Raw genomic sequence first — 25,000 nt, 5'->3', positions numbered from 1 at the left:
GTGGGTGCTCAGCTCAGTTTACCTGCTGCCTTTTAAACTACCTCAACCCTGTCTCTACAACTTCACTAGTACTTTCTCAGAGGCACAAACTTCTAATGTGCAGAGTAAAGGAGGTCTCTTAGTTGAGTACATCCCTTTGGCAAAGACATACAGTACATACGCTCCCCCCCCCCCAGCAAACCAGCATCCAGAATGTGAGTTTTACAGTGAAACTTTCATTATGCAGCTGGAATGTTAAGCTGCGACTCTGTTTAATGTTGTCAAGATGTCAATATCTGTGTGCAGCGTTTGATCATACGAATTGAAACTAAACTAACAATTTGGAAATTGATTAATTATGAGTCACTTACTGGTTCTTGATACTGAAATGTGAGCATTAGCGGCTTAACGCTGTGATTGTGATGGGCATTATACGATACACTGAGATAAAAATATAAGATAAATTCAATATTAAAATAATATCATCAAATATATGCTATATTTAATATATAAGCAGCATGTGAAATATACAGTAGACTCACTATACAATAACAAAACAATACTATGAAGTATAGATAATGGAATACAATACTATGATAAAGCATATCATATTAAATTATAAAAGCACAATCGCAATCTAAAATAGTATTGTTATTATCAAAATATGTTTAAAACTCTTGAAATGGCACTAAAACATACATCAATAACTTTATCATTTATTTTGTTAGGAAACAAATATTTTCATTGCATCACAGATAGGACAGGCATCTTTTTTCTTTTAGGGAAAAGCAACCAAACAATCTTAAATAAGGTAATCATAAATCATAAGGTCCCTCTGCATGAATAAAGGATTGTGAGTCTCTTCTTTTTTACATAATTCCTGCTGTTTTTATTTTATAATCATCCTCTTTTTTTTCACTTCTCCGTTAGCGAGCTAGACCGCTTTTTCAATTCATTAATAGACTAAATAATCAATCAATTTATTGTAAAAACAATTCGTCCGGTCGATAATACAAATGATCATTACAGTTGCAGCCCTCCTTAAAGTGCATTATTCAGGCACACACATACATAAATGGGTGGACACCCTGCTGACTCATCGCTAAAAACACAAAGATAGAGATACGAGTTGAGCGAATTGGAAAGAAGATACAATGAGATGAGTTGAAGAGCATCCAAGCACAAAAAAATGTTCAGCAGAGCGGAGATAGTGGAGCCGGCGCAGTAGCCGCTCTCTGGCCAGCGATAATGACTGGAACTGATTGAAACCACACACAACCGCTGGGGTTCTGACCAGCATGAAGGAAAACACAAAGAGAAGAACACAACTGCAGAAACGATGCCCCAACATCCCTCAACAAATATAAAAACTAAAGAAGAGGCAATTGTTTAGCTGCAATCCAGCCAAAGGTGCACACACACACACACACACACACACACATATCCATTGCACAGAGGGGCTGTGAGAGTGCAGTGCTGGAATATGTCCCAATTCAGAGATTATAGCTGCTGAGAGAATCAAGCCCTGTAAGCTCATTAACGACAAAAACTGTCTACTGTTGAACTGTGGGAATTAAATTGTGTTACTTTGTCTCTTAGAATCCTCTGGTTCCTTAGAAAATATGCTATACTGTTGCTTTCAACACGAGAAGCCTGAAACATAGGCAGACATTGAGTTATTGCAGATGCAAATATACATTAATATATTGTTAATACTGACTTGTATTATTCTAATTCATCAATATCAGCTTAAACAACAGTATCGCTCAGGCTACATAACCCCTCTTCTTCAACTTTAGACGTGACACTGGAAGAGACAACAACCACACCCTTGAAGTGGTAACCATCTAATCTGTCACTGTAGCAATATCTGTACAGTAACAGGCCCCTGGCTCAAGTATCTCAACAAGACAGACAGTTTGCTGGCTATTGAGTACTATCACATCATGCTGACACTAACTGTCAACAGCATATGACATGGGTTAGGAGGATTTGGGATGTCTGCCTCAAGCCAGGAGGTGGTGCGAGAGAGAGAGAGAGAGAGAGAGAGAGAGAGAGAGAGAGAGAGAGAGAAAGAGAGAGAGAGAGAACGCCACCAAAGCAGCAGCAACAGTTTATCAAATGTTTGCGAGGTGGTGAAGGAAAAAAAAGCATGCTCATTTTCGTAGTTCAAATATGCTGTAAAAAAATGCCTCAAACTGCTCCCAGTTTATTTCTATCTCTGTGAGAAACCAAATTAGACACAAGCCTCAACAAACCTCAGGGACTCTAAAGAGGGACAAGGAGGCAAATCTGCATGCTGGAATTCAGAGAGAGATAAAATAAACTGTGATGTCGAGAGTGAATTGTATCATTTTTATTATAGACACTATAAGAGAGCGCCGGTATAACTCAGGATAAAGAGACAGCAGGAAGAAGCACCAGAGATCATATTACCAAACAAATCTTCATTTTCTGTCTTATAACTGTCAACAAGCTCCAAATAAAACTTTAACCTCCTATAGTTTCAGACACTAATAATAATGCAGGGCATAGTTAGAACCATAGTTTTAGTGCAGAGGTATTCAATTAAAATTCAGCGAGGTCCAGTTCAAGATAGTTTCCTCATGCAAAGGTTCGGAACATCACAATAACATCTAATTTGTGCTATGATTTAGTCCCATATATATTGAAGTAGCCAACAGTGGTATTAACGTCTGTATGTAGTCAACAACTGACTGTCAAATCAAATAAATAATGTTCAATTGAATAATATCTAAACAATATTTATTATTACAGATTTCAAATTGAACTGTATTAACTATAAATTATAAATACTCTAACAATAAATAAATGTTCTTCTCTCATTTCAAGTCAAATAAGAGCTGGATAAAAAAAACAATACACAACAGAAAAAGCTTTTGAAAAATGTGGCTCTTAAAATAAAGTACTGAACTGAATTGTCCTGCAGCTTTAATTTCAGTTTATTCAGGTTTGAAGTGATGTCAATCAAAAGAGCCACGATATTATATTCTTATCTTCTAAACACAGAAGATTGTGTGCAGGGACTCAGTGAATTAATGTATTGGGATTCTGATCATATGGCTCTTAGGTTTATTTTTCTGGGCCTTCATTTTGGATGTGAGTGGGTACGTTTGCTCAAAAGATTTGTGCTCAGTCTCGTAGAGGCGCTTCACATTGCCGCTTTTGATAATCGCCACGGTCTCTGAACATGAGACTCACTGGTTTTAAACTGGTTGTGGGAATAATAAACATAAAAGAGTCTGGACGCTCATCAGAATACACATATTTGATTGGCCGGGTAGCATGACGTGAGATGGTTTACGACGCATATAATTGGTCGGTGTGTTTCCTTGACTGCTGAACGAGGTCCGTAAAGGCTAGAAAAGCTGCGACAGTTAAAATAGAAGCGCTCCACGAAAAATGTCATATTTCTCAATTATATTGGTTATAACTTCATGGTCCAGATACAACGGCGTCTGGGGCATCTTTCAAATTGCAGTATGAAAACAAAAAAAACAGCTCAGCCCTAATACAGAGAGTGACAGCAAGAAAGATAAAACGGAGACAAAAGCAGGGAAGTGGGGGGAAAAAAGACAGGAAGAGAAAAAATAGAGTGAGAGAGATAGTGATGAAAGAGAACGAGGGACTCAGGATGTGGTGGTACAGTAAGAGGCTCCTATATAAACAGACAGCCTCATTGCATCTTCATGCCTGAGTGAGAGCAACACTCACAACAGCGAGAGGCATCTATCAATACGCACACACCACTGCTCAATGGCCTTGTAACGACTGAGCAGAGCTTAATGGATTTACAGCAGAAAAGACTGCGATCCAAATATGAGGTGACAAGAGGGCTAAAACTCTCACCGAACTCATCTGGTGCATTATGATTTGGTCATACTTGAACTATGGCCTCAAACACTGAGCACAGAATGAATCAACACAACAGGGTCACTATTTGTTGCCTCCAACTGCATTTGATTGTACAGATGTTCATAGTGTTAGCTCATAGTATGTGACAGGCAAGCATCTACTGTATACACAATGCTCTGTGTGGCTAAAGCATCAATTAAGAGAGCTGGGCACGGCGTGGCAGAGATCATGCCAATTTGTCCCAGTGGCAAAACGTGATACTGCAACAAAAGTCTACCACCGCACAGAAAGCATTTCCCCCAAAGCAGCCATTATAAAAAAGAGGACTGTGAAACTTAAGAGTGGACACCTTTAGCTGCATACAAGGACAATTCTTTGAATTATCTGTATTCTTAAACCTTAAATGGGTTATATATTTAAAACCTTCTCAAAGCGTAGGAGAGCCACTTTTTGAGCATGGCGTTTTAGGCGTTTTGTAGTCTTGAACAAGCCGTCAGGAACTAACACCACACACATTTCAGATTTGTTCACATAGATCTGGTTCAGCAGATTGGAAAAAGTTGACCAATCAAGCAACCAGGATTAAGAATGGGCATCTTCCTTCATAGCTAGCTAGCTACTAAGCGACATACATGGGAAAATAGGAACAGAAATATGACAACAGGTGTGGATGACATTTACACAGATGTCCGTGTTTATGTTAGTCAACATACAGAAATAACTCTTAAATTTACTTATTTTTTTGAAAAATCTGAAAAACATTAAGTTTTTACAGCTCAAGCAACTGCCATACATGTCAATGACAAATGCTGTTGGTGGGACATATATGTCACTTGCTATTGATTATTTTGGGTAAAACAGGTTAAAAAAACACTGTTGCACATTTGTCCTGGACTTTACAATGAGGAAGTAAACCAGGAAGAAGAAAAAAATGTTCTGGTGTGTGTGCTGGCTAAGCAGCTTTGATTGGAATAAAGGAGTGCCATCTTGGAGCCTGTTATCCCTTTCTAATAAGGCATCCATCAGCGAAAATGGGCAAAAAGATTCAAGCCACAGTTAGATCTATATATGAGCCTGTTGTGTTGTTCCAAAGCCCGGCACTCTGCAGAGGGATGGGTGGGTGGGGGGTGAAGCAGAGCGCTGAAAGCAGGGCCTTGTTGCCCTCAGTGGTAGCCTGACCAATCTTCTCCTCCCCACCCTGGCTCACCCACCTACCGTCAGCATACACACAAACACTCACACACACAAATTATACCAGTCAGCCAGACAAGCCGTCTAACTTTAGTGGGGGAAGCCACAGTTGTACTTTGTGTGTTGGCTTCCCGAGGAGCAAGCACAGGTAGAGTCAGCACAGCCACGGGAACATGTTCAGGCACAAGCCTACAGTTTAATAACTGTGACAGTCTTCGCAGAGGTATCATCATTAAATCTGATGCTGTAGTTACACTCATCGTGGTGAACCGCAGTGTGGCGGGGAACAGAGATGTGTGGATTCTATGCTTTTGCACATTCAACACATTAATCAAAATAGATTGGGTTGAGACTTGTCATTAAAAGACAAACAAACAAAAAAAAACTCCAAATCAACCATTGGAGGTTTTGGTGGCAGGATCCCGTGAAAACAAGCCACTTAAATATCTGCACACTTTCATAACACGCCTTCCCCCAATCACCCCACAGGGCAGGGGTATTCACTTCAAATTCAACGAGGTCCAGGTAGAGAGAATTTCCTCATGCAAAGGTCCGGAACATCACAATAATGTCTAACTTGAGCTATGAGTTAGTCCCATATATATTGAAGTAGCCAACAGTTGTATTAATGTCTGTATGTAGTCAACAACTGACATTTCAAATAAAGAAAGTTCAATTGAATAATATCCAAACAATATTTATTGTCAGATTGAACTGGATGAATGATAAATAATACATAATCTAATAATAACTAAATGTTTATTTAAGTAAGGACTGGATTAAAAAAATGTAATACATAACAGAAAGCTTTATAAAAAACGTACTTAATTGTAGAAAAATTAACTGAACTGAATTATCTTTGCCCTGCAGCTTTAAACTCAGTTCATTCAGGGTGAACTGATGTTAATCAAAAAAGCTACGATATTATGTTCCTCCCCTCTTGCAGTAAAGGCTAGAAAAGCTACGCCGGTTAAAATAAAGGGGGTTCCATCAAAATGTAATAATTCTCAATTATCTATCGGTTTTAGGTCTGGGTCCATATACAACGGTGTTTGGGTCCGGACCCGGACCGCGGTCCACCTATCAATGACCCCGGCCATAGTCCATGGTGTATTTTTCTCACTGAATGTTGAGGAAACTTGACTCATTTTGGCTTATCCTCGATGAGTCATTCAGGCATAACACTGCCCTGAGTTGGTCAATGTTCCCTCGTTCCCGCCTCAGTGTCAACCCTTACCATAACCAATCACACAAAGGGGAAGGGTCATGGGGTCATTCCCCAATTCCCAGGAGTCTCATTGGGGCCTTTTAAGCGTTCCACAGCGCTGAATTGGTCCTGACCCCTCAGATCATCCAAGGCGGTATGTCCCCCACACAGACCGATCACCTCAGTACACAACTGTTTTTATCCGTCAGTGAGAAGGCCTCTGACTTCATCAGTCACCATGACATCCACCAAAAACACACAATGATTTTTGGGGGGTTCAGTGGGAGTCACTGGAACTCAGCTTCTGAGTATTAGTAATTATCAGTGTGTAAAGCTTTAAACATAACAATGACTCAAGACTATTCCACGGTGGAAAACTAACATCAACCTATACAGACTTTCACAAAGGTGAATAAACTGTTCTTTTCTTTTTGGGGGTAAGAAGGTCCCCTATAGCTTGTAAAGAAAGGAACATATGTTGCATCCAGCAACTCACTCATATACTGGCCAACCTTCTACTATGATGAGCTTTACATACATGAAAGAGCAGAGAGGGGTCTCCTCTCTCAGAACAAATCTGCCAGCTGCTCTTTTTCATAATAAATGGCTTAATCTCTTTCTAACTATTTTCTGAGGCAGTCACGCTTATACAAAGACACACCAAAAAACAACAAAGGAGGTTTAATGGAACTTTGTAGTACAAACATTAGCCTATTCAAGGCTTTTTCAGACCCATCACATAACTACATACACACCAGAGTTGGAAGAGCAGTTTGTGTAGGTCTGTGTGTTTTTGCAACCTCTTCCTTACCTGGACTAGGACAGGGCTTTGGGATCGGGCAGCTGTTTTCTCTCTCTTCTGTCGAGGTTGCGTGTGACTTGGGTTGTGGAGCTGGTAGACTGGGGTCCCCCTCATCAGGTGGCTCTGGGGAGATGGCAGGGGCACTCCTCTCCTCATCCATGGGCGTAGGCCTGGCTCTTATGGAAGGAGGTGGCGGGGCCAAGGAGTGAGCCTAAAGCAGAGAGAGGACATGGCCATAAATATTATTACATTGATGTCATCATGGGTCATGCGAAAGACTTCTCATTATCTTTTTAAATCGAGCAACAAGCCAACATGCCTTGCTTAAGAGAAAAAGGTGTAATCAGGCACAACTTGAACCAGCATGAACCGCTTCCAGCTATAGAATCACTAAAGGAGGCTGCTCTCATGAAACAGTGGTATAACAACGGATGTGCCTAATCATAGCCTACTTTTAATTAAAAGTATTTAAACTCTTTAAACTTATGTTGTGCAAATAATAAAAATATGGGTAGAATGTATAGCTCGGCAATATTTAACTAATAGCATCAGATACAAAGACAAGAGTAACAAATTATAGGCCTAAGTAAAAGCACAAATCTATAATTTAAATTATTTATTTTTTATGTTGTTTTGGGCCCCAGACTTAGTTCTTACTAAATGGTTGCTAAGCGACATACAGGCTTAGCTTCCTGTAATGAGGTCACGTGGGTTTCATCTGATACTTCAGATAGGAGACATGCAGAACCAAGCACCCGGGAGGTTCTATTCTCATCATTAACACGGGACTAATTGAGTGTGTCACGTGCCAACATGTGTTTGGCGCGCGCCAACCCTGCCAGGGAAACTCAGCTGGACAGCTGTTTGCGCGCTCCCGTGGCTTTGCGCCGCACTCGCTGCCTCCAAAACATTTTTAAGCTGAGTTTTTGCGAAAGTGCTTGATGAAGCGAAGTTTAACGAGTTCATAAAAATGTATTCACCCCTAAATAACTACAGTGAGCTGAGTCTTATACTTTTGACGAGGTGAGAAAGTGTAAAGAAATGTCGGGGAAAGAGAAACAGACATTGCACCGCACACAAACAGTGCCAAACTTCTAGCTGAAATGTGCATTACGTGTACACGCTTAAAATAGTTGTGTCTACCTTTCAAGAGAAATGTATGCTGAAATTAAAAGTACAATTTTTATATGGGCTACTAAATGTTACTGCAGGCTAATTAACGGGCGTATTCTGTTTACCTTTATTGCATGTCTGCGCCCTGTTTCCCTAAACGAGTCCCTGCATGCTCAGACCGAGCTCAGCTGCAGTGAGCCGATCATTTTTCTGCCTAGAAAAACCACACGCACCACCACACGCAAAAAAAGAACTTCTTACCTTCTCTCTGGCTGGGAAACGGTGCAGCCAAACCTTCGGCTAATTCATTCTCTGACCGCTCCAGGTGGACTTCTCGCACTCGGAGACCCTTTCTGTCCTCTCTATCCCTCCACTATTGTCACCCTACACGACCACCAAATCGCTCTTCGGCTCATGTAGGTGCCCAGAGCGCCCGATTCAATGCATATTTCTCCAGCGAAGATAGTTTTCTCTCCGCCTACAAAGTGTCTCTCTCCGGCTCGCCCCGTCCTCCAGCAGACCAGATGTTGGGAAGTTTGTGCGTCTCTGCAGGCAGCTCGCTGACTGCTCTTTGTCTGCACTGCAGGTTTTCCTCACTTTCTATTGTGTTTCTGCAAACAAAGTCCAAATAGTCTACACCACCGTCCCAAACTTCTTAAACTGAGCAGTGAACTACCCGTCCTGTGTAGGCTACTCGGTCTCTCCTCTCCCTTCACTCGCGCTATACTTTGCCTCAGACTTCTGTGCTGCTGCTATTGGACAGGGAACTACAGTCAGCAGTGATTGTGCTTCCTCCAGGCTACAAACTAGTTGGGCTGAACTATACTGTCATGTAATTACCCCCTTAACCCGAACCAGGCACAGCACTAACAGGGCAGCTTTCATCAAGAATTACGAGCTCAGGAACCATATGTTTTGCCATTAATAATAGAGAAGAGAACAATGTCACATTTGTATTTACTCACTCAAAATCACTTAGATTGTGGCATTTCTGTGGTGCTCAGTTATAGTCCAATATACAGTGTTGTGTGGAATGTCTCTACCTAAACTGTAACCACCGAGGGAGGCGCTGACACCGGCCGCCGGCATAAATAATGCGGTTGTTAATGGCCATAACCACTTGGGGGGGCGTTCTTTTATGTGTGTGTGTGTGTGTGTGTGTGTGTGTGTGTGTGTGTGAGATGTGGCTAAAAGATACGGGATCATTTCATGGTCAGTTAACCGTGCATGTTCGTTATCGCTGGAAGCTAGAATAAAAAAAAACTAGAACTTCCTAGCTTTCTAAATCACATAAATGCACCATGACCCGAAACACACAACGTGTGCATTTAAAAGTGAAACGACTCAGTCAAACATATATATGATATTACCCAAACATTTCTTATATGTGCCATTTTCGCCACAACCGTCAGGTTGTTGCGACTCACTCGTTCTACCGTGAGGCCTGGCAGCAGCCATCTTAGTCAAGTTTGACTGGCTCGCACTGGCGGGAGCTCCGTCTATTCGTGGCTGCCTTGTGGCTGTATCAAAACGCCAACAAGACAAATATTCTATTCAGCTTGCTAGAAGAATCTGTGGATTCTCCACCGTCCATGTAATTACATAGCATGAAGCTCTACATATATGAATATTGATAAATAACAACCAGCGATCTTCCAGCCAGGAGACCGCTGTTAGTTTCCCATATTAAACAAGAAGTACAATGTTGATTTATTTGTAACGCAATAAATAAAAAACACATAATGTAGTTACGTCAATTCAATGGTTATTTGAACTCAAACGATGATATTTTCCTCAACCTAACTAAGTAGTGTTGTGGCCTAAACCCCTCCTTGTTTGACCCGCAGGTCTGTCGACCTATGTGCTTCATCCAAAGTCTCAAGCGCTCACAGCGAGGCCTTTTTAAGCTGGGGAAAACGCTTTGGTGGACACAGCCCATAAGAGGCTATGTCAGGGGGACCAAAAACGAAATGTTGTTTAGGGCCACCGAAATCCCAGGCCTGGCCCGGCCCTGATTTCCACTATATTAATGCCATTTTAATCTCTTACAGCAACATAATAACCGTTGGTGTTTGCAGGGAAGAGGAGTTCATTGGTTACTTTTTGTCAAAGAATGTTGTTTTTTTATCTACTATGTGAAAACTTGAATGTTACTTGTTGAGGAACCAACACATAGTTTTGTCACTGTTTTCAGTTTAACATGTTATTGTGACTCACTGTGGGAATTTTTCTTCATTCACTCTGGTGCTCACGAGACCTTTTAATATGTCGCAAGACCAAGACAGACAAGGTCATGAGTCATGCTCATGATAGGGATTGTGCATTCAACAGCAATTACAAAAAAACACATAAAAGCACATCCCCACCTTATATATTATTATTTGCCATTGACATCAGCTGGATATTTTCGGAAGTTTAAAAAATGGTAACTTTGATATCAAAAGCAGAAGGACTGAAACTAAACTTTTACTGAAAACTTCTTTGTTATAGGTTTGCGTATCAAAGGACCTGATATTCATGTTTTAAAACTCTTGGTACCACTGTTCACTCAGCAACAACATAGTGTTTCGAAGTAAATAAAAACATGACATTTCATATATACAGAAAACACTCCATGCTATGTAGTGTATTTTAATTTGCAACAGTATAAATTAGTATCGGTTAATGGGCAACAATAATGATCCTAATGAGCCTACTTGTCTAATTTGAACCCAAACTTTTTTTCTTACATTTTGCAATATTTTTCTAACAAATGAAACCACAACTTATCTAACTTTGTTGAAGGTATTATTGAGAATAGTCTTGACTTATTGATATGACAAACAAGAGGAAAACAGCACATGACTGAGAGGCCTTGTATGCTTGTGCCATGTTGACACCTGGAGGTTGTGGCTGATGAGACTGTTTCACTGTGATGGATGTTTGGGGGGCGTGGCAGAGACACGAGATAATTCACGGCAGCAAATCTTCTGAGGCGTTTTCTGAGACAGGCTTCCTTTTTGCAAACAACTGGATGGCCTCCTCCTCAATTTGTGTGTACAATCACTCATCTGAGACAGACAGGCTTTGACACCAACAAATAGTTGTATGATTCATGCCCTGTGGGGGTCTCAGCGGCTGTCTGGTCAGAGTTTGTGTGGGCAATAATCAGTCAGAGAAATCAGAGTTACAGCAGGATTATTTATTGTCTGTATTTATTTTTACACATACTGTGCTTTACCAGGGGTAAAGCAGACCAGACTCACTTTATGATACAGATATTTCTGTTACACATAATTCTTATAGATATGAAGACAGATAATCTTGAGTTGTATAAATGTCACCCGTCCCATGGATGATTTTAACAAAGCCTATACCGCTACAATACCAACCAATGGCAGCCTTTCAAAGGCTCTTTGAGCTAATTCATATCAAAACATTTCAAATAGTTGCCCTCCCTGCTACTTTACATGCATAACTCACCAATTTGTCGTCTACTGCAGGTTTCATTTTTAACAGGATAGTAAAAGACCACTCCCAAATTGTATCAAATTACAATCCACCCTCATTTCAACAAAGTCACATGATCACAATGTGTTTAATGTGTTAATGAGGGAAATTCTCATGTTTAATCTGATATCATCACATCACCTAGAAATTACGCTGTACAATTGTGGTGTTATGAAAACAGAAGCGCCGCATAAATAAACCAAATACAAGCTCCAATAGACCCTGACGAGTATTGATGTTACATTGTGGCTAAAGGTTCCACAGTAATTGGCAGTTCCATGTCGAGGTGAACGGGGACTCTTTGGACCGTCCAAGGTCTAGTGCACCAAGCAGACGAACATGGCGGTGTCCTTCCACATTCCTCAAATCAGCTGTCGACACACACACACACACACACGGGCACATACACATGCAAACTTTAAAGAAATAATTCGACATTGTGGAAAATTGTTTTCTTGCAGAGTTAAATGAGAAGGTGGCCACTCTCATGGCTGCACAGTCAATATGAAATAGCTTGGTTTGGCTTTATCAAAAGGTAACAAAATCCCACCTACCAGCATCTGTAAAGTGAGATGTTATGTCTCGTTTTGTTTAAATTTGTCTAAATTACAATTCAGTGTTTCACAGGGGGGTTAGGCCAGGAAGTAACTTTTGTTACCTTTTGTCAGGACATGGCTGCTTTTTCAACAAAAAAAATGTTTGGTCGCTATAGCTAATTTTCCTATTCATACAACTGTATAAGGGCTGACCTTTTCTCTTTTACACTCACCCGCTTCCATTATATTGAGGTTAAGGCATGATTAAGGGCGTGGTCGCTTTGAGTGACAGGTGGGAGCCGTACCAGGTCGCGAGCTGCTAGTTGTCTCCACCGCTGCATTATCCAGGCCAGCCTCAGCTAAACCGACTATCCACCTCTTTGCCAATTATTGGATTAACCGGACGTTAGGCTGTGTCGTCACTGCAAAGATGACGAAGGACGGACCCACACACTCTGAGCTTTCAGAAACCAATGGGTGACTTCACAGAGACTGCTTCCATGTTTTATACAGTCTATGAGAGTGGTATCGTTCTTTCCATTAAGTGAATATGTAAAAAAGAGGGACAACATTATGTTAAAAAATTCCAACCCACTCTTTTAATACTCACCACACCAAAATATTTAAGTTAATAGTTAGTTGCATATATTACGTAAGTACGAAATAGCACTTCCTTTCATGCTACTGCTTAGTATAGAATTTGTTTTTTCAGCAACTGAGTCACAACTCTAGCTTAATATATATATATATATATATATACATATATACAGGCCAATTTAAGGACCAATACATAAGGAAAGTAATAAGTTCTGCTACATACAGTACCAAGGGCAACGTGTCCTCACAAAGGCAATCAAGTCATGCTTCACTATAGTGACAGCCATTCTACCTTTCTCACAGCACGTAGACCTGTTCTTTGTTTGGCTTAGGCCTCTGAGGCTTCAGAGGCTTTCCAGTCCACTGAGATCCAGCAGAGAAAGAGCAGGTTGCCTTCTCTAGCTCGCCAGCACGGGAGGACTGAGGTGAGAGCTGCTCCACTGCTCCAGGACTTCTGCCCAGACTGCATGAGATGCCACATCCAGAGCCTATACCCAGCATCAGATCAGCAGACAGGCAGGGTGGGAGGGACATGTAGAGATTGAGAAAGGGAGAGCGTCCAGACAGAGGAAGGGAGAGAGTGTGTGTTTGTGTGTGAGTACAGTGTGTGTATAGGTGAAACTGGAGCCACACGCACACAGAGAGTATCTGCGTAGACCGTCTCCGAATATTTTTCTAAACTTTTGACGTTGATTGTTCAGTGGTTTTAAGAGAGAGAGAGAGAGAGAGAGAGAGATAGAGAGAGAGAGAGTAAAAGAGACAGAGAGAGAGAGAGAGAGAGGTGGGGGGGGGAGAGAGAGGAGGCTGAAAATGTGGTTCCAATCACTCACAAAGATGCTTTTGTTCTGTAGCTGGGGCCCTCTCTCTCTCTCTCTCTCTCTCTCTCTCTCTCCCTCTCACTCTCTCCCTCTCACTCTCTCACTCTCTCTTCCCCTCTCTCTCCCTCTGTCTCTCTCTCTCTCTCTCTCTCTCTCACTCTCTCTTCCCCTCTCTCTCCCTCTTTCTCTCTCTCTCTGTCTCTCTCTGTCTCTCTCTCTCTCCCTCTCACTCTCTCACTCTCTCTTCCCCTCTCTCTCCCTCTCTCTTCCCCTCTCTCTCCCTCTTTCTCTCTCTCTGCCTCTCTCTCCCTCTCTCTCTCTCTTCCCCTCTCTCTCCCTCTCTCTTCCCCTCTCTCTCCCTCTTTCTCTCTCTCTGCCTCTCTCTCCCTTTCTCTCTCTCTCTTTCTCTCTGCTTCACCGAAAGTGACATTCTCCATGTTTGTCCCTTTCTCATCAGACTCATGACTCATCTGAGGGTTCTTGGGAAGCATACCTGAGAAAGAGAGACACTAACAACAACGATCCAGCATTTGTGCAAGTCAAGTTGTTGCTCACACACTATACTATCCCATCCACTCAACATTATGTTGTGTTCCTTTTTGGTTTGGGAAAGTATCGTAGAGCTGTCTTTGTCTGCCATGTTTTTAAAATGTATGATTGTATGTTCTTTTTTTATATAAGATATTAGTTTGATTCAAAGAATGTGATCTAATTGGTCATTGCTGAAGACAGAGGGATTTATTAACAGAGCTCAACGGAGATGACTTGATGTTTATGCAACCAATGTTATTAATCAATTAGTCAATTAATCGACTTAATCCACTGTTTCTAGCTTCTGAGATATGACAATTTGCTGCTTTTCTGTGTTATATATCAGTGTAATATGATATGTAAGTGAATATGTTTGGATTTTTGGATTATTGATGGGCTCTGGGAAATTGTGATGGACATTTCTCAAGACATTTTCTTGAATTTCAAGACCAAACAATTATCCCTAATATTCAGTTTCTACACATTTTATATTAAAAAGGTCAGTTATTAATGTAAACATACAGCAGTGGGGTCCAAGCAATGAGGAAGTAACATCAATCTAAAGAAAACACATTTGCACGTGCTTTGAATGTTATCAGTTATATATATTTCTTTCAATGGAGACACAAGAGAAATAAATCGTTTTAGCTCATTAGATTGAACAAGCAGATCCATGTGAGTGCATGCAGCAGCAGACACACATTATGTTGTGTTGTTTTGAGTGAGTCAATATATTTTTTGGGGGGCAGCCCACTCCTTCAGCCGCAAATATGGAGGGGAAGAAGGGCGAGGGAGGATGACAGTGTGTGAATAGGGAGAGACATGCTAGCATGGCTCTCAGTAAATTTATTTTGTGACTCACAAGGTCTGCCTGGACCTCAGTGCTCTCCATGCTGGAATGAGCAGCACACACACACACACACGCACACACACACACACCCATATTTATTTAGCATTGCAAGTCAATGCACATGCACAGACAAGCAGATGCATTAACATGTACACATCCAGGTTTGTGCACAAACCTACTGCTTACTCTGTCCAGACGAGCATTAAGAAATATATTCAGCGCTTAATGCCAAACACTAGTGTCAGCCAAGAATAACCTCTTTGTGTGTTGCTCTGCACCCTGGCTCACCTTGTGCAAGTATATAGTGCTAAGTTTCTGCTTAGCATTCACGATGTGTGCATGCCAGTGAGTGTGTTTCTGTGTGCGTGTGCATGTGTGTCTGCAATAAGATTAAGATGGAGTCTCTCCCAAAACCAAATGTCACAGGGATTTAAGCGTCAAGAGTGAGTTTCCTCCCAGCTGACTAACGGAGAAGTTCACTAAAAGCACAAGATTAAACAAAGTTTTTTTCTCCCTGTGGCAACACATTCTCCCTGCATGCGGTGTGCAGGTTTAAAGATCAGCTGTAGGGCATGCGCCAAACCTGCGCAGTAGAGAGACACAGGTAAGGAGGAGAAGGAAAAATGGAGCAGGTGAGTGAAGGGAAAGTAACTATAGGTCACAAAAACTAGTTTCTACCATATTCAGCACCTATTCTATAATCTTACACGACTTCAGCCACCTGCAGTTATGTAATTCACTCCATCACACACACTACAGGTAGTTCATTCTGGGACAGTTCTTCACTCTCTGGCCCACCCTGTTGGTCGGACCACGTCAGTGGACCAAAGTGATGTTTGTTGCTGGGTTTGTGTTTATGAGATGCTGCTTGTGTTGTCCGGTTTGTTTACTCCTCCTGGTGGCCACTTCAAGTATCACAACACATGCTGACCTCTCTGAAGGCCTCGCATGGCTGACACAGGCTGCACTTGTAACTCAAGGAAATGTTACCATTTGAGCAGCAGCTTGTCGTCTAATGAGGTTTACATGTCAGGTAGGATTGATGAACGACTTTACGGCGATGGCACCACAGGAATGACTTCATACATTCTTTAAAGTTTAAATGTTTGTATATGTTTGACTATGAACTAAAAGAAGAGAATTTTCTATATGAAAAATCGTACGGCCTTTAACTATTAAAATGGCAAATTATCAATTGTCCTCAAGACAACTCAATTCATAATGAACCCTTCACCAGCAAACAGATTGCGACAGCGGTTGTAAAAAGGGAGATGACAGATTTTTTTACAAGAAAATTAATTTTTAATCACAAATATAAATGACCAGTTTTCTAATTACGAGGTGTAAAATGTTAATTTACTCTACTCACCATCTGCAAGGCCCTGAACTACTTGGGTCCCCCAAACCTCTTCTACCTCCTCCACCAGCACGCCCCTCCTGATGCCAACCTCCTGGATGTCTCTAGGACCAAGCGCTGAACCCGGGGTGACAGAGCGTTTTCATTTGTCGCTCCTTCTCTGTGGAAATCATCAACAAACCACATGAAAAATGCCCCCACATTGTCATCAACCCTACATCTTTAGACTTGCTCCCCTTGTTTTTATTTCCTAGTCAACACAATTTTATTCTAATCTTTTCTTTTTCTTTTTATGTCCATATTAAAGAGTTTACTGCTTGTTTTTTCATTCATTTAACAGTTTGTAAAGAGTCTTTGAAAACCTTGAATAGCGCTATATAAATCTGAGGTATTATTATCATTTAAAAAAAAAATGAAATGCTTGTACTAAACCTGTGTCAACATGATTTTAACATGGACATTTGGTGCAGCATTATTCTTTTGCTGAAACAGTCATTTTCTAATAGTTTTACAGTATGAAAATTTTCAGTTTGTGTAATTTTTCCATAGCAGACTGATATACATCAAAACCTGAATGAGGTCTAAGGAGGTCAAATTATGCAGTAATCCATAAGAGAAAAGCAGAGATTAGAGGGAAGTCAAAAAATAAACATAATTTTGTGTTGCAGAAATGTATTGTAGTGGCCATTTGTCGAATAAATCAAAATAAAACAAACAATAATCAAAGGCCGCTGATGCACCGTGGTTGGTATTTTTCCAGTCAAAGTCAGCTTTATTGTCAATTTCTCAATATGTACCGAACATACAGAGGAGTTGAAAAAAAGTTTCTCACCAGTCCAACATAATACAGATAATAAAGTGCAAATAGATAGAAAAAACATTGAGACAACATATATATGAAGAAAAACCATTCTGCAGGCAGAAGTATAGATTGTCCATGCAGGATTCCGATTCTGCTTATTTATTTAAGTAAGCCAAACAAAACAAGCAAACAAACAAAAAGAACAAAGAAAACTCCTGTCTTACGCTGTCTCACCTGTGCTGGTAAAATCTATAAGCCCACCCCGGTGCATGCTGGTCCTATCTACCTACTCCTATATATAGCCACAGGTGCCCACAGTATTTACCCAAACAACAACAAATAATATAACTAAACAAATGACTATTAAAGAGAAAAAGCAATCTTAATATATCAAACAATCAATCCAATAAAATAATTAAACAATACTAACTACTTATTAATTAAATAACAAAATACTAATATCAAATAAATAGCTCCAACATGTCTCTTTTTCTTCTTTCCTATTCACCATCTTGTGAGCCCTTAGATGGTCCAACAAGCTGGGAAGCGCTGCTATGTACCTCTGGAGAAGAAACAACAAGGACGCAGCGAAGGACAGTGTAATAAGTATTTTATTGCATTTTATAATGCCATTGTCAATAATTAGTACAGATTACATGCAACTAGACCTACTGTACAGTTTTTTATTGTCTGCATGGACAGACACAAGAAGATTCAGGTTACAAATACACAGATATATGTGTGTGTTTTTATACAGCATGAAGGAAAGGGCAGTGACTGGCATTACATGGCTACCCGGGGTGGAGGGTCAGAGGGCTGGGCTCCACTGGTCTGTCTAAAGCCACCACCCAGTCCCTGTCCCCGCCTCTTCCTCGGGTCACACTTTCAAATAACAAGAAACAGAACAAAAATCAAAGGATAAAGAGAGGTAAACAGGTAAACTGAAACTAAGAAACGAAACAGAGAGTCACTGCTGAAAATGTACACACATTCCTTAGGTTTAACCAGAGGAGAGCTGAAGTGGTAGATCCATCGGATTGTGGCTGTCTACTTGATAATACCGTCAGGCAATGCATCCACTTTGAGAGTCCCTTTCCTCTCACATGACACCTCAGAACTGTGCAATCACAAGTCAGGATTTGGGCTCCCTGTGTCCTTTGAGTCAGTCACCAGCCAATAGGATGCAGGCTGGTCCTACAACACCATTACGTGGATGTAAGAGAGATAACAGCTATCAGTAAAGGTGATCAGTGAAGTCGATGGAGACTTTTGGAAGTAGCTTGGTTTTTGTTTGGTTAAGGTTGTGGCATTGGTTTGGTTGCAGTTTGGTTACAGTTCAGGAGTTTGGACTAAGCAAATGGTTGCTTTCAATGCCTTTGGTAGTCAGAGGATGAGCTGCATCTCTGAGAGCCATTCAACGTTTTGGTATTGGGACTACGCAAGAGGAGGAGTATCAAAAATGCAACAGTGTCAGCCTTTGATCTGCCTCTGTGGGACTGGGAGATGAGGTTTGTGACTGGTCACCACCAGCCAGGTTTGTGACTCAGTGACACCCCCATGGCGCCTGCAGATGATTGACAGCTCCGTGGGTCAGAGTTCAGCAGAGGAATGACTGGGGTCAGGGGTCAGAGGGAGGGGGTGACAGGGAGCTGGGACACATATTGGCACCTGAGAGGACCAACAGCAATATCTTTCTGGAGCTCCGCTGTTTTTTTTTTTTTTTTTTTCTTTAAAGCAAGAGAGGGGCTACATATTCTTACATTTTTTCTCATTTTCTTTTCAGAGGTTTTGGTCCTGTCTTTGAGAAAAAGTCCTTCTGAGGTATCAATACATAATGAAGTAACTTTTTAGTTTGTTTTCCATTTGTTTTTTTCTTTCCTTAAAAATGCATAAATGCAGTACAGAGACAAAAAAGTATCAAAATAGACCTAGCTAAGATAAATATACAAACAGGTGTTACCTAAACCACTGATCTAACTTTTATTCTTTTACATTTTTTTAGAGATAATACACTTAAAAAAATCAGCGTCCCAGACGTTTTATGAAGAACTGAAAAATGGAAACAAAAAAACAAAGCGGAACTAATAAACCGAGATACCTGCAGCACTTAATATGATAAATACATATACTTCAGCATTAGCAGTACAGTATAGGAATCAGAGCTGAAAGCTTTACAATAGCTAAACAGGTGCAGAAAAAAAGGAAAAGAAAAATCAAAGGACAAAATGGGAAAGAATGCCCTGGAGAGATAAGTCAAGCATTATTATACAAGAATACATCGTGTTATGCCAAGCTGGAGAAAGAACAGAAGTGTTACATGGCGACCTGTGAACAATCTACATCTTTATAAAACAGCCTTGTTTACAGGTGTACCTTAAAGCACAAGTCAGAGATCATCTATGTACTGTATGCAGCAGTTCCTCTTGGTTTGGATATTACTAGTAGTGATGAGTTTTATTACGAGTGTGTGTTAGTCCTCTCAGCGTCTCTGCGAGTGTTTTGGTGAAGCGGGTGCTGCTGTGTTGTGGGTCTTTGGATACCTGGATGGTCTGAGCCTCCGTTGCACTAACCCATCGCTCTGCTTCTATGCTTCTGTTACACCCCTGTGTGTGTGTTTTTGTGTGAGTGATGTGACACTGACATAGTCTGTCCACCATTAACACATACAACCAGCTCCCTGCAACACCACATAACCATTAACGACCAGTTTCTCGTTGGCGTAGATCACGAAGAGCACACGTACAGTCAGAGCACACAGTTGAGAGGCTGCTCACATAGCTTAGTGCTAATTGGGTGCAGGAATATGGTCAGTTTTTACACAGCTGATAGAAAACCTTTCATATATAGTGAGCACTTCACAACACACTTTGAGACGTAGAGAGTGCTTTAGATGTGGTTTAAGGAGAGGTAGTCATTTTTAATTCCATGGAAAGTGAAACATCTCTATGTTTTTGGGCTCAAGCAGATGTGGTAGGGAGTCCGGATCGCCAAATAACTTCTTTTTTTTTTTTCTGTCAGTAATACAGTAAGTGTAACAACAGTTTTGGCATTCCTTATTATCATCGAGGAAGAATGGAGGAAAAGAAAATATTGAAGAGAGCTCAGTCTCCTATTGGCTATGCGTTGAACTGTTTTGAAAAGGAGGTAGTGTTATTTTTGGTTTTTATCTCGTTTCAAGATGTCTGTCTGCCACTTTGTACTTTGTTAGAAATCAGTCTCTAATGTGACAGGAAACAGTCCTGTTTGAACACAAAGTCATCAGAAAGGTTCTTTCATTAAATAAGAAAAATCGTGCAAGAGATAGTATGAAAATATGAACCCAGCTTTCAATTACATGATGTCCCTTGGTTGTTTTCCTCTTACATTGGTATATTTTCTCTATTGTTTTGAGTTGTTCCCTCTTTATTGTAATATATATGTTTTTGGAATAACTCCTCCCTGTCCCAAGATGTGACCTTTGAAACCACATTACAGTACACTTCCTCTTCCTGCAAATACTACATACAGACCAATAGGGCGTGTTTGTTCCCTAGATTGAAAAACTCCAAATGTTTGTTACGACAGCACCAGAAAAAGTATCCTGTAAAGCGAAAAAGTGTTCAAATGTCTCACGAGTGCCTCATTTGTAGGCCTGCTCAAACAGCAGTAGGGCCAGTCCGAGGATTGTGTTTGAAACACAGTTTAGCCTGAGCGTGGGAGAGACAGGGTTTCACCTCTAAGTGCTTTTTTCTTTTCTCTTTCTTTTTGTTTTTCAGAGGAACTGTGCGAGGTTTGATAATACTAGTTTTTGGCCTCATACCAAATGCGAGTCATTCGTAAACCGCTTATCATGTAAAAGCTTTGATGTCTCCAAATTCTGGTTTGCTTTACACACTTTGGTTTTTCGGAATGGTGTGCACTGTAAGTCATGTATAATTGGAACACAATAGTTATATGAATACAATAACAAGAATTCAAACTCCTGGTTTGTTGTCTTTTGGCCAATTCTTTACGAAGAAAATAAAAAGGAAACTCAAAAAAGGGCAAAATAAACTACAGGGTTTTTGGTTTTCTACATATTTCTTTGGTTACCTGTAACAAAAATAAAATGGGAATAAGCAGATAATAGATTAAAATAAATGTATGTTAAATTTGGTATGGCACTGTAGAGAAAAGTAATGCTTTTATGCTCACGGAAAACAAACAAAAAAATAAATCTCAGGTGCTATTCCTTTCACACAAACTCACACAGTGAATTGCAGATAGCGTCTACACAGTAACTATTACGACCATAGAGCTTAGAATCGAAGCTGAGCAGAGTTGCCACATTTGGTGTCCCACGGAAAGAATTCCCCCTTATTTGTTAATCAATTTGGACACAGTTCCAGGCAGAACCTTTGTGGGACGAGGTATTCTCTGACTGCAGTAATAATATATATATTTTTAAAGCATTACTGATATTTCTCAACTAAATACACAACCAAAAACAAGTGAATGAGAGAGAATTAAAAACAAGATTCAGCTGTTAAATAATCTGTCTGGATAATGGCAACTTTAAGTGCTATTTCCAAATTTCTTGCCTGCTACACTTGGGACAGAAAGGGAAAGGGGCAGGAGTGGGGGGGGTCGGGTATCACAAGTTGGGACAATACTGCGCTATCTCTTTTTTTTTTTTTGCCAATACTCATTTGGAATGGTGTGAACAGCCAGAGTAAATCAAACAATTTACAATACAAAAACAAAAACAGCATCCTTAGAAAAGGTACGTCGAAACAGAACGCCACCGTGGAAATATTGATCCTCAAAAATAAACAATGATAATAACATCAAATAAAAAAAAAAAGGAAATGACAAAAGCTACCACACTTTTTTTTCTTGTTATATTCCATAATCATGAACAGTTTTCTTTTTTAGTCACAATATTTCTGTCGACGCTTCCACCCTCATTTCTCTCTGCTTCCCCTCTTTTCTTCTCGTTCTCAAAGTGTTCCAAGCTCATCGCTCCATCCGCAGACGGAGGAGAGGAGAAGGACAGCACCATATGGTCCTATTCCTGCAGTCTTTTTGGGGTGGGGATGGGAAGGGATGGAGGTGCGGTAGGAAAATGTCTTTTCTCTCACTTAGAAGCAAAGAGTTTAAAAGATGTTCGTCACTAAGTGTCTTGCTGGGGGCAGAAGTTTGGACAGGGACCAGGGCCACAGCCTCGCAATGGGCTCACACGTGGACTTGGAGACAGGAGCCAGCTCTGCAGAAGTGTTGGGGCACTGCTGAGCTATGAAAGCGCTCTTCCTTCCTTCCTTCCCATCTTGAAGCCCGACAGTTTCATTTCAATTTAAATCAAAGAAAATGAAAAAGCAAGTCATTGACTCAAAGAGGGGGACGAAGGAGAGGTACACGTCTGCACAGCCCCTGGTGACTGCTCCAAATCTATATACACATAATCCTGTGTGTGTGTCTCTCTTTCGAACACACACACACACACACACACACACACACACACACACACACACACACACACACACACACACACACTTGTGTGTTTTCTCAACTGATATAACGGCTAGCCAGGCAGCCCGAGACAACAGCGAGGAGGGCGTATGCAGAGTGGTCGGGCAAGGAGGAGAGTGTGTGTCCTAACCTCTAAGGGTCTCTACACAGAGGCTGATTTCACCAGGGGGGATGATGAGACATGGTTTGACAAGTTAATGAGTGTAAGTGTTTCTGTGTGAATGTGTGTTTGTGCGTGTGTGTATGCATTGAGTGGTGTTGCACCTCTGAGCCAAGTGTTGGAAAAGACAAAACACATGGAGGTAAAGCAGTGCTCCACAGTCTTGTTTTTGCGTTCGAAAGTAACGGAGGTCATCTAACCCTGTTTGGAGTTTCTCAATGTTGTCCTTGGTTGCTTGCATTTTCTTAAAAACAAAAAAAAAACATTCTCTTTTTTTCTCTCTTTTCTTTTAAGTGTACTGAAGCTATTTTTTCCTCTTCACGCTGACGAGAGGGCTCAGGGATTGATCTCGCTATGTCTCGTCCCTCTGCTCCATCTGGGATCATTCCTACTCCAGCTCCTCAGTAGGAAGATCCTCCTCCAAGTCACGCTCGTCGCTCGGCAAAGGGAGGCTGTGTGTAACGCCGCCCAGGAGGGATACTGACCGACAGTCCTCCTCCAAATCAGTGGGCTCCTCCTTCACATGCACCTGGTGGCTGGAGGAGAGTGCAAACAGCTGTGAGCAGGGCGAGGGGTAAAGTTTTAGAGGAAGTTGCCAAAAGCAGAACTTGTCACGGCAAATATTTTCTGGCACGTTCAGAGTTAGTTCAAAATGTAACGAGTGCTATCCAGGTAGTTTTGCTGTTACTTTTGGAAATGCATGTGTGCTGTCACTTATGTACAGTCAAAGTTTAGTAAAGTTGAGGCAACAAGAGCACAAAAAGATTGTCTGTTAAGGTTGTAGTTGGTGAATGTACACAATATATGTCAGTGTCGGTGGAGGTCTGTGAATTGTGTTTAGACTGTCCAGTTATGTAAACTAAACTAAACTAAAATGATTTCTCGTCAGCCATCTTCTATGAAGATGTTAATATTTGCATCAGTATCGCCATCATACCTCCATCATATAGATATATATCATAATATATTATATAGATAGACAACACTGACTTGCTGATGAAGATGCTACTATTAGTCTTATACACTGGCCCTACACCTCTTCTTCTTCTTTTTTGAGCATGCACGTGTGCGTGCGTCCAAGTGTACCTGTACTGGTGAGGGCTGAGTGTGGGGCTGCAGCTGCCGTTGCTGTTGACCTGCTCCACAGTAGAGCTGACATCATCGTGGCCCACATGCAGCATGTTGAGGCTGGCCGCAGACGGGGACACCATGGAATGGCTGTTGAGCAGGGACAGACTGCTCTCTGCCAGAGCCGCCTGCACACAAACACACAGCGTTGTCCGGCCACATTAAACATCTAAATCTTACTTATACATTTAACTTGTAATGCTCAAAGTGTGTTTATAAGTGCACACATAACACGTTAAACACGGTATAATAATTGGTCACAGTGACAATGAATGATGGATATAGTTTTTCTTTATGCACTGATGAGAGCTCTTCCATACGGAGCACATTTAAATCCAATAACTTGCTAGTGAACTTGACAAACCACTAGAGGGCACTTATATACAGTGCTTTCCCCCCAATCACGGCTTGTGCTTTTAAGTCATAAGTGCGTGTGTTCGTAAGAAAGTCTCAACAGGAATGTTAAGCGAGACTGATCCACAACCTCAACTTAGACGCACTCGCAAACACGGTAAAACCTCAATGTCTGCAGAAGAGAAAACAACTGAACCAACAGGGGCAGCTTCTGTCACAGCTCACATCCAGCTGTTCTGAGATGAGGCAGGTTGCGCACTAGCTGAGAGACTCACCCCACCTCCCCGCTCACAAAGGAGGGGAAAAAAGACAAAAAGAAGGGAATTCTCACTAGCTAAGAGATGGATTTTCTGGAACAGGCGATAATTTTATGCGGTAACCTTAATTGACAACTACTTGACGCTATAAATCATCTCAGTGGCAAAATTGCATGTGTGTGTGGGTTCGGTGTGTATCTCTGCAAAGGAGTGAAGAGATGGATCAAGTGTGTGTGTGTGTGTATGTGTGTGTGTGTGTGCAGAGTTGGCACATGTGTGAGAAAGTGAGGTGGGAGGTGAGTGTGTGTTGGTGTGGGAGGAGGGAGGTGGCATGAACGTCGTTAGGGATTCTGCTAATTATAAGAGGGAATTGATATTGGTGCCCTTGATTGCGATTGGCTGCTACGTGTATGTGTGTATGTGTGTGTGTGTGTGTGTGTGTGTGAGCGAGATAGAGAGAAATGGG

General features: G+C 41.2%; 2 protein-coding genes across 3 annotated transcripts in view; both read right to left on the bottom strand.

Annotated features, from left to right (window-relative positions):
• mdfi (MyoD family inhibitor) overlaps nt 1-9,234 on the bottom strand; it is a 24,630-nt gene extending 15,396 nt beyond the window's left edge. The window contains exons 1-3 of one of the 2 annotated variants that reach the window (XM_031849614.1): nt 9,134-9,234; nt 8,430-8,779; nt 7,065-7,266 (exon numbers count right to left, since the gene is read on the bottom strand). In XM_031849614.1, coding sequence (XP_031705474.1) covers nt 7,065-7,215 — 151 coding nt within the window. In that variant the 5' untranslated portion in view covers nt 7,216-7,266; nt 8,430-8,779; nt 9,134-9,234. The remainder of the gene's footprint in view (nt 1-7,064; nt 7,267-8,429; nt 8,780-9,133) is intronic. The other variant, XM_031849623.1, reaches the window with a different exon arrangement.
• Nucleotides 9,235-17,741: 8,507 nt separating this feature from the next.
• foxp4 (forkhead box P4) overlaps nt 17,742-25,000 on the bottom strand; it is an 85,220-nt gene continuing 77,961 nt past the window's right edge. Inside the window, 2 exon segments of the mRNA XM_031848473.1 lie at nt 17,742-23,331; nt 23,882-24,075. Coding sequence (XP_031704333.1) covers nt 23,184-23,331; nt 23,882-24,075 — 342 coding nt within the window. The 3' untranslated portion in view covers nt 17,742-23,183.

The sequence above is a fragment of the Anarrhichthys ocellatus genome, unplaced genomic scaffold, assembly GCF_004355925.1.
Source record: "Anarrhichthys ocellatus isolate YVR2014 unplaced genomic scaffold, GSC_Weel_1.0 scaffold1, whole genome shotgun sequence".
Taxonomy (NCBI): Eukaryota; Metazoa; Chordata; class Actinopteri; order Perciformes; family Anarhichadidae; genus Anarrhichthys; species Anarrhichthys ocellatus.
The sequence above is the reverse complement of the archived record's forward strand: the minus strand, read 5'-3'. Positions and strand labels throughout refer to the sequence as shown.